The sequence below is a fragment of the Phragmites australis genome, chromosome 24 (genome assembly GCF_958298935.1).
Source record: "Phragmites australis chromosome 24, lpPhrAust1.1, whole genome shotgun sequence".
NCBI classification, from domain to species: Eukaryota; Viridiplantae; Streptophyta; class Magnoliopsida; order Poales; family Poaceae; genus Phragmites; species Phragmites australis.
In genome coordinates this window covers 11833097-11843644 of record NC_084944.1, presented here as the reverse complement: position 1 = coordinate 11843644, position 10548 = coordinate 11833097, and the positions used below count along the sequence as shown (strand labels likewise).

Below are 10548 nucleotides of genomic sequence, written 5' to 3'. Positions count from 1 at the left end.
CTTGTTGTTGATCTGATCGTGTTAGGAATTGTTTGATTAGTGGAGTCCCGTGTTGTGGGTTGTGGTTGCAACAATGGATATGCTTGGTGCTAACTGGCTGCAATTTCTTGTTTTCGGGTTGTTGTAGCATTGCCTGCTACTCTCCTGATTATTGTTGAGTCATGTTATTGTTGAAATGTTGTGTACTTGTTTTATATGAATGTACGGTATCAACTACTAGAACCTCTGCTACCTACTGATCTAGTGTTTTGCATTTGAAATTGTCAGTTTTTGATGACTCCTTGTCCCTGCGATCTGTGTGCACTACTAATTAGTATGGTCTTGAACTGTTGTAGGTGATTGGTTAATTAAAGTGGATGATTAGCTTGTTTAGCTAATACATTGTTCAATGTGTGCCAATGATTGGCATGCCACACCGTTGAAAACCTTATGCATGATACTATACATGTGGATGGTTTCTAGAATCAATGTTATATAGCTATTTTGTGGTAAAGGAACACGATAGTAGCAGCTTGTAATTTTTATCTGCCATGAACTTGTGATCTATTTGCTATTAGTTAGCCTGCTAGGTTGGAGTACCTGGTTATACTTCCATGGAAATTGCACCTATTTACATGCATATACTTCCATGGAAATTGCATATAGACACAATTAGAATGCACCTGATTGGTCTTGTTACCTTTGATCAGGAACATTCCATTTTTCAATTGTTCGAGTTGATATTGTCAACAGTGGCTGAATAGATGTGTAATTGTAGCAACAGGGTTCCAGTTCATTTGAAATGAATCTATAATTTACATGGTAAAGCCACTAGTTGATTAGATTGTACTGTGGCTATGCTACAGTTTAGAAGCTAATTAAGAGTGCTCATTTACTAGTTGGAACAGAAAATCATTGTGTTTCGTGTGTTTATTTGGTGATAAGATGTTCACTGCGATTTATAGTGTGATATTTCAATATTGTGTAATGATAATTTGACGTTGCTCTTAATGAAGGTTTTGGTGGCTGTTAGAGTTTCTTGGGTGTTATTCTTGATATTTTTTCCCCAAGCAGTAACATGCATGCAGAGCAATTGTTTTGTATTCTGTAAACTGATTTTACCCCTGTACATTGTGTCTACTTTGTAGATTATCCCTATATTGGAGAAGACCAACCCCCACCGTCCTGTGACACTTTACCCTCTCCAAGCGATACTTGATATGTTTCTATTTCCTTTTCTTGAAGTTGTTTATCTATATTGATAGATCTGCATTAGTATCTATATTGTTTATTACTGAAATAAAGTTCTTTATCTATGGACCTTTGTGAATCCTTTGCTAAAATGAAGTTATATTTTTATTGAAGGGTGTTCACTTTTGTTTTATATGACCTTCTTTTTAGTTTTGCAATAAACATGAGAATAAGGGATCACATTAGAAAGAGGAGGGAGGAGGAGGACGATGATATGATGCTGTTTATTTTCCCTGCACTATATCTATTGGGTTCTAGTGGAGGAAGGGAAAAGAAGCGGCGGCATACATCGGCGCTAACAGGCGAGGAACGTGTTCGGGAGCTGCTTGAAGGGTATGTCAAGAACTGTCGGGTAGCATTCATGATGGAACCTGAGATATTCATATCCTTGGCCAATTACCTTAGAAGGAAAATGTTGGTCCGTGATATTAGGATTAAGGTTGAGGAAAAGCTAGTGTTCTTCTTATACATGCTTAGTCATAATGCTTCATATGAGGATCTCTAAGAAAAATTTGGGCATAGTAGTGATACCTATCATCATCACATGAAGCATTTTTTGACAAGGTTATCCCTACCTTGAACATGTTGAATGATTACCAACGATATATAAATTAGTGGGTTGTAATAAGTGGTACATTTGAATATATTTTGATGTTTTGTGGGTTGTAATAACTTGAACATGTTGTGAATATCGTGTTATGAATAAATTATGCTAGTTGCATCTTACATATACTTGCTCCAATGCTTCTGTTATAAATATCGTGTTATACATATTTTCACAGTTAATATACTTGGAAGAGGTTCTCCAAGGTTGACCATGATCTTGTTTAAAGCTGCACAAAAGAAAAATTCTCCTAAAGGTTGTGATACAAAGAAGCATGAAGGTTCTTCAAGAGGTATGCAACTAGAGACCATAATACTAATTGTTTTACACATCAATTCTACAATTTTACAACTCTGAAATTCTACGGTTCATATTTGATTCTTGTTTTATGTAGAAAAATCAAGTGCCTCTTGGAATCCTATCACCCCTGATTATAGTGATTAAAATGGATGGTCGTCAGAAGTTTGGAACAAAATTGTGAAGGAATCCCATGATAGGAATAAGTATGTGATTTTCACAAAAGCCCAAATCCAAGAGAAGGAAAATGAGTTGAAAAGAGAATATATGATGCTAAAAGAGACTAGGAAGCAAAGCGGAGCTTCATGGAATGATCAAAGGTGTATGATTGAGGTTGAATTAGCTATATGGAACAACATAATCATTGTAAAATGATTTCTTGAACATTACTTAATTATGTAGTTAGTTATATTATGCATCCATTCAATGTTTTACTTTTATTGTGAAGTCATTTCCTAAACCTAAGAAGTTTCGTAGCAAGTCTTTTCCTCTATATGATGCCTTAGGAGAACTTTATGATGGTTAGTTTTTCCACAAGTCATAATCCTTGTTATCAATATCCATGCTTTGCGAGAACTATATGTTGCTTACTCTTTCTTTAGTATAACTTTCTTGTGTAGGTCATATTGCTGAAGGAACCTACACCTTCACCTCTACTCAGCCACCATAGTACCCAGTTCTTACACAAGTGAGAGTGCAGATGAGCTTAGTAACACCAAGATTATGTTTCCAGACTTGGAAGAGACTTTAGCTTATCATGGACAAGATGATACAGATGCAAGAGTACAAACAATTGAAGATGAAGAAGCAAGTGTTAAAAGGAATGAACAGAGACCGTAAAGATGGGCTGTTGTTGTAACAAGAAACAAAGAAGAAAAAGAACCAAATAGGCAGAAGAAGAGTGGTAACATAGAAGGGCTGATGGAGAGATACCTTGATATGAGAACCAAACAGGCTGAGGATGAAGCTGCATAGGTAGCAAGAGCAAAGGAGGTTTCTCAAGGTAATGATTTTTCAATCAAGAAGTGCATATCTGTTCTCAACTCAATGGAAGTGACAAAGGAGGAAAAAACCAAAGCATATTGTGTCTTCAAGAATTTAGATAATAGAGCATTTTTTTCTGAATGTTTGTGATGAGGATCTAGAATCTGCCTTGATTTGGTTAAGCAATAAAATGAAACTTGTTGTTTAGCTGGCTTGATTATATTGGTTAAGAACATGTAAGTCCAACCCAACAAAAGGCATGCTATTTTTTTTTGAGACAGAAACTAAAGCTAGTACCTGTTTTCCCACTTGAGTAATGAGCTATACACTTTAGTCCCTCTGTTTCTAAGTGTTTAGATAAACGAATGTTCCAGCAAAAAGATTTTAGGAGAGTTTTAGAAGTGGCCATTCTCTAAATCTAGCTATCATTTAGTATAATTTGCGTAAACCTAAGATTTAAAATAGCCCATAACATGGCATTGTTCTGGTGGTACATTGCCTGGTTCTGGAACTCTGGAGGGAAGAACATGCTATTGGTTGAGAGAAGTACATCATCCTCATCTATTTAATGAGACACAATATGTCCTAACGAAGTCGCTGAAGCTTATTCTTGGCACAGACTTGTGTGCCATCAACATTAGCGTTTTGAGGCACATTAGCATTCATACGCTGCCAGTATGAACCTTTAATATTTTGATTTAGGATCTTTTCAGAAAACTGTTATTCTGTAACTTCAGTTGTTCTCTTTCTTATAATCTTCAACCATTTGTTGTGGACATCAATGACTATCATATCTAGCAACGAATGGACCATGCTGACCTGCTATTTATATTTGTTTCACACATGCAAACTAATTATGCAACAACTACCTGCTAACTCCTGACACTGAAAATAGATATCCACCTTGTATCATTCTACTGTGCATGAAAACCTCAGCTAAAATCCCAACCAAAACCGAACATATTCTACAAGAGAGGAATTAGGTGTAAACAAAGAATTCATCCCTCACAGGGTTTAGGGATATGGGAAGGATCTACTCAATCCCTCCCTGGATAGGTTCTCGTTGGGGATTAAATCCTAAAGAACCGAATAAGACCTAAGGAATTAAATCGACTCCTTGATGCCGACTCTTTTTTCTCGGGCTCACACACAACACGACCCATTATACAAAAACTCTATTAGTTAATACAATTTGGCTCATTTGGCCCACACACAAAAACAAATTGTACTCCCAGCTGACCCGCACCTTTGCTTCATCTTCCTTAGTGCCGTCCCACACAGAGCGCCCATGGCCGCCAACACCACAGTGACAGAGGCCTCTTCTTAGGGTGGGGGGGGGGGGTCGCTGGCGGAGGAAACTGGAAACTGAGCAAGGCAAGCGATGACACGAGTGGAGATCTGGGGCGGTGCAGGTCGAGGTTTGGGTGAGATGGGGAGGGGGAGTTCGGTCTCGAGAAAGATGCCCATGTTTTTTGGGTTTTCTTAGACACGTGGTTTTCTCCATTTTTATTAGGTGCTACCATGTAGAGGGGACTAAGTCAGGCTAAATTGTGTTTTATATTACATCCTCATATCACAAATACTTGGTTTTAGACAAGATCCGGTTAAATTTTTGAAACTTTGATTGTAAATAACTTTAAAATATTTAGTTTAGAAATATAAAAACCATATATATAGATTTCTCTTGAAAAGTATATTCATAATCGCATAAATTTATTAGATTTTGTAATATATTATAATAGAAAATAATGGTCAAACTCACCCCGTAATCATCATGAAAAATAAAAAACATCAAAGTACTTGGACCGGAGGGAGCAATAGAGATATCAATCAGACAATTACGTGAAACCCGTTTAGTTGCATTCAGTTTTATGTGGACGATGCACGCGCTAGATCATGGGAGCAACTGAATCCGGATCCTTGGACTTTACCCTTCTTAAATCAGCTCATAGTATTTTGTGAGAAGTACTACTGTAACATTAAATTTTGTCCATTCATTTCAGATCGAAGAGCTCACGTCGTTTTGAAGTGACGGTGAAGTTGTCATGTAATAATTTTCTCTTCGGAAGTTGTTTTGTTGTGATTTTTTTAAATTTTTAAGGGTTTTTTAATAAAATCAAATTTTTAGGATTTTTTACAACAAAACAATTTCTAAAAAAAAAGTTAAAGTCCAAGTGATTTTAGAAGGTTTTTTTTTGCATTCTCTACAACTGACTTGGAACAGAGCAAACAGGCACAGCCGCCGGAGCATAGACCCAGTCCACCCGCTCGCGCCCTCGGATCTCCCGCCTCCGGCGAGCGAGATGCCCCCTCCGCCGCTGCCCGCGCCGCCGGCCTCCGCCAGCGGCGAGGCCGGCGGCGGCCGGCGGCGGTGGCAGCACCGGCTGAGCCCCACGCTCGTGCGGGACCGCTGCTACACGCGCGCCTTCCGCTCTGCGGGGCTCCGATCAGCCTCCGTGCCGCTCCCGGACGGCGCCATCGTGCACCTCTGGCTTCCGCCCCCTGCCGCCGCCGGAGCCCCCTGCCCCTACCCGGTCCTCCTCCTCCACGGCTTCGGCGCGAGCGCCACCTGGCAATGGGCCCCCTTCCTCCGCCCGCTGCTCGCCGCCGGCCTCGCGCCCTACGTCCCGGACCTCATCTTCTTCGGCGCCTCCGCCTCCCCCGCCGCCGACCGCTCCCCGGCCTACCAGGCCGCCTGCGTCGCCGCCGCCATGGCCGCGCTCCCTGGCGCGCCGCAGCGGTACGCCGTCGTCGGGGTCAGCTACGGAGGGTTCGTGGCCTACCACCTCGCCCACGCGTTCCCCGCGGCGGTGGAGCGGCTCGTGCTAATCGCGGCGGGAGTGTGCCTCGAGGAGGCCGACCTGGCCGCGGGGCTTTTCGCTGTCGAGGACATCAACGAGGCGGCCAGCGTTCTGCTGCCGCAGCGGCCGGAGGATCTCAGGAGGCTGGTGGGGCTCACCTTCTGCCAGCCGCCGCGGTTCATGCCGTCTTGCTTCATCAGGGATTACATTAGGGTAGGTAAATTCAGCGACTTGCCAACTAATTTTAGGTGCAATTCATCGAGCTGAAGCATTAGTTGAGAATGAATGATCAGTTGATACTTGATAAGGTGAATGGCTGGGGACTTGGGTTGCTAAAGTTGAGACTTCCAATTTGATCCACAACTTTTTCCTGTATTGTCCATTTGTTGCATTGGAGGTGCTCCTAGTTTCATTTTTTCATAACTGCAGCAATTTAGTAACATGTTGCTACAGTTCTACAGGTTAAGCTTCTAGACCAAAGGCTTTTAGCCCTGCTTTTTATAGAAAACAAAAGAGTATGCTAGGATTACCAGCTTTCATTTCAGAATTCAAGCAGAGTGCGTACGCAGCTTGATACACGGATCAGCAATGGGACTCGCAACAACACCTCTAACAGGCCACAGCTCTACTTTCACCTCACTAAAACTTCTAAAATGAAACTGATAGACAGCAAAATAAGTTCGAATAAGCATAAAAGCTGGAATTATGCTATCCATTCTCTATTACCAAATGCCTATCACTAAGGTGCTCAATTTGTATTTTGATGTTGTCTGTGCTACAGGTAAAGCTCTAATTCATCTAAAGGATTGTGGGTTTATGGTTTTAGGTTAAGTTCTAATTCATTTAGATCATATGAAGAATCATTTCTTTTCTGTACATTTCGATGGTTTGGGTTTTCATTGGCATTATTGCTACTGCACTAATGTGTGATTGTACTAAAAATAGTTTCTTTATCCTTTGATCAGGCCTTTCTGTAGTACTAGTGATATTTTTATGACTCATGCATTTTGTAATTGTTAATATTCCAAAAGAAAGAATCTTTGATGGAAGCATTTAGTAATCATCAATATCAGTTCAGGTGCACATCTGAATTCATTAGCTGTCACTAAAATCTTGGAGAAAGTTTTGAACTTGATTCATTATAGATTGAATAACTCATATGTTGCTTCGAGATATTCAAACTAGTAAGTGGAGTATTCTTGGGAATGTATTGGATAGTGATGAATGACTATTCCTCATTGAAAATTACGTATGACTAGAGTAATTGGACGTAGCTTCTCTCTATTCGAGCTTAGTGGTGTAAACATGGACTACATTGAACCTGCAGCAGAATTTGTTGTTCTGAACTGAACATATGGGTTGAAGATGAAAAAGAGAAATCTAGTTTTGATGGACATAAGAAGCCATAAGTTCCACGCAAAAGAAAAAATCCCATAAGTTCCTAATTCGTTCCCTAGTCATTAGAGAACTTGATATTTTCATTGCAGTAAGCATCGATTGTACATTAAAAACATCAGGATCTCCATCATTTTTGTATCCTTGTAGCATCGTCATTACATTGACTGTTGTTGGCAGGTTTATGCCATCAAGTTTGTGATTAAGGTAATGATCTATGCTCATGATGTATAAAACAAAAATTTATGTGTACTAGTTCATTTTATGCAAGGAGAAAGTGATATTGGAATTTGGACTGCCCATTGTCAGGGTACTCCACTTTTGTTGTATAGCTTGAGGGGAGTCGAGTAGATTTGTACATTGTTTGTCAACTTTTCAAGGAAGTGGCTTCATAATTTTGTTAAATGCACAGTAGGTTTATACATTTTATTTGTATTAAATTGCAGGTTATGTGCACTGAAAATGTGAAAGAGAAGACTGAGTTGTTATATGCTTTGATCAATGGTAGGAAGCTTTCAGACCTTCCTAAAATTAACCAGGTAAGGATTTGCGTTTGCACAAGCACCTGACCTTTATGGGACCACATCACCAAACTATTTGATGCTTGTCATGGTATTGCTTATCATCAAAGGTGCTCCTTTCTTTGCAGTTTAATAATATTTTTGTTGCATATTGTATTGATTTGGCAGCAAACCTTGATAATTTGGGGAGAGAAGGACCTGGTCTTTCCATTGGAACTTGGCCTAAGGCTGAAGAGGTTTGTCCATTTATATCTGTCATCATATTCGAACCCTAATCATGATCCATTAAGCTTTGATATATAAATTTAGGCATTTGGGAGATACTTCCGAACTGGTCATCGTCAAGAACACCGGTCATGCCATAAACCGCGAAAAGCCAGCAGAACTTTGCAGACTTATAAAGAACTATATCGCTGACCCCTCAGTCAAATATCGAGATGACCACAAGGTACACAATTAACTCATCACTATAGTATTTGTACTAAAATAATCAACTGCACATTCTTGAAGCCCTTTTGCTGGAACTTGCCCCTTTGTTTGCAGGGATCTTGGAAGAAGGCGATAAAGAGGTTTGCCAGGTCGAGCCTGAGAAAGGTGGACTCTTCGCGTTCACTTCTATAGCACATACATATACTTACCTTTACGATGCAAGAGGTTTGATTTGATTCTTTGATTGTGACACGCACTTGGATAAAATTCTGACAATGTGTAAGGTTCAGTTATATCTATGGCCACTATGTAGCATCCACAGTTGTTTGACCGAAGAAGTTTGTGCTGGTTGCATCTGACTGTGACAAAGGAAAGCACAAAAAGTAGCCATAGCGTATAAACGAATTACTGAGTACAATGGGCCTAGAAACAGCTATGTTAAGCTGGCCTGGCATATTACCCAATCTATTGACATATTTGACGTCATTTTCTGGATTCAGCTGGCTGTTGTCAGCAAACTGTCGATGCAGGTTGATCGGTTGCTCGTGTAATGATATGCTTGCAGTGGAATGGTATATGGCACAGTATTGTTATCAATGATGTACGGTAAGAATCCGGTGAGAATTCAGTTGAGTTTGATGGTAAGTGATGTACAGAAAGGTGTGGATGTGAAAGGATATCTTAACAGTTAGTAGGGCTAGCTCCTATCAAACTAAAAGAGAAGAAGTTTATACGACTAGCTTGTGGAAATTATGCTGTGCTGCACTTCGAAACATAGTTATTTGTGGATTAAGATATTCTAATGTGCTATATAAATATTTCAAATAGTTTTATATCCAACGTACAAATAAATATGTTCTTTCAAAGGGCTACCGCTTATGCCGAATGAAGTCAGTTTGTTTTTCATTCTAATCAATGACCTTATTCTCCTGATATCTATACTCTTCTCCGCTCAGCTTCAGTAAACGCATTTGCACCATAGCATAGAGCATTGATTCTCTCAGCACTACAAAGGGGATGACGTGACATCGAACTTAGAGATGATTGCTACTTTGATGTAAGCAGAAAGCTTGTAATTACCTTCAGTGGTTGCAATCTGTGGCCTGGAAATTAGGCCCTGATCATGGATGCCAAAGATTCTCGAGTGAATTTCACAGAACACTAGGTTTACACTAGGTTTTAGAGTTTCTTGCACAGAACACTAGGTTTTAGCCTAAACTTTCTTACATTGCACCAGTTTTTACCTCTTACCAATCGTGAGTGGTCTTGGGCTGCCACATTGCACCAGGTTTTAGCCTAAATTTGGAATATTATACCTCCTAGCATTGTAAATTTATTAAGATATTCCCTACTTCAAGGTGTTTTTATCTAAACAACAAGTGCAGTGCTGTCAGTGTAAGATCCCAGTCACAAATCACAAATCAGCATGTACTGACAAAACTATTCTGGTCAGACGACGAGCAATACTAGCAAACAATTTTGAGTTACCCAATTTAGCCAGCTGCTGCCGTCGCCACTGTGGATGGCTGCTGTGCCGGCCTCCCCTCCTCCCATACCCTCTCTCTTCCTCTATTTCTTCCAATCCGTTTCCTTGGTGGTGGTCGAGAGCAGTGGTAGGTGTGAAGGCCGACGTGTAGCCACCGAATCATGGTGGCGGTGACTGGATCCACACCCTGGGAGTTGAGATCTATGCAGTGGCGGTCGGGATCTGTACGTGGATGTGGCCAGTGACAACGGTGGCTATGGTAGGGCAATCAAGATCCACACATCCTTGTGGGCAGAGAGGCTGGTGTGCACTTGTGCCTAGTGTCCACGGCCTATGAGGTTGGGCTGGTGTTGCGCCTCCCTCCAATGGGCGCCACCTATCCACGTGATGGCTGGGTTCAACGTGGTTGGTGTGGGGTCACTGCCCACGTCCTCAACAATCCTACGGGCACCTACAAGCTGCTCATGGTTGTTTTGCGTGAGGGAAATACGATAGTGTTTCACTTAGAATAGATAAAGCACAGACGTGCTAGTATACTCGCATATAAAATAAAGAGATAAGAATGTAAAGGAAAACAACGATCTTTATTCATTCATTCGAATTCATAAAGTACAAGTTCTCTATTACAACTCATATGTCACATACACACACATCTGACTAAACTCTGACGACTGTGTCCTCCTGGTTCCTGGAGCTTCACGAAGTGCTCCGTTTAATTACATCTGGCATCAACGAACAACCTCCGATTAAGTTGCTGTAATGGTCATCCTACTGACAGTCTTCTGAGCCCTGCACAACTGT

At 40.8% G+C, this 10548-nt stretch overlaps 1 protein-coding gene and 1 pseudogene across 1 annotated transcript; both read left to right on the top strand.

The window, feature by feature from the left end:
- The first annotated feature begins 1393 nt into the window (after positions 1-1393).
- On the top strand, positions 1394-3323 carry LOC133907190 (uncharacterized; annotated as a pseudogene).
- A 2002-nt stretch (positions 3324-5325) lies between these two features.
- Positions 5326-8747, top strand: LOC133907874 (uncharacterized). The gene is made up of 5 exons (XM_062349971.1): positions 5326-6129; positions 7758-7850; positions 8001-8068; positions 8142-8280; positions 8376-8747. The coding sequence occupies exons 1-5, from the start codon at positions 5419-5421 to the stop codon at positions 8451-8453; spliced, it is 1089 nt and encodes a 362-aa protein (XP_062205955.1). The 5' UTR covers positions 5326-5418; the 3' UTR covers positions 8454-8747.
- Positions 8748-10548: the final 1801 nt, after the last annotated feature.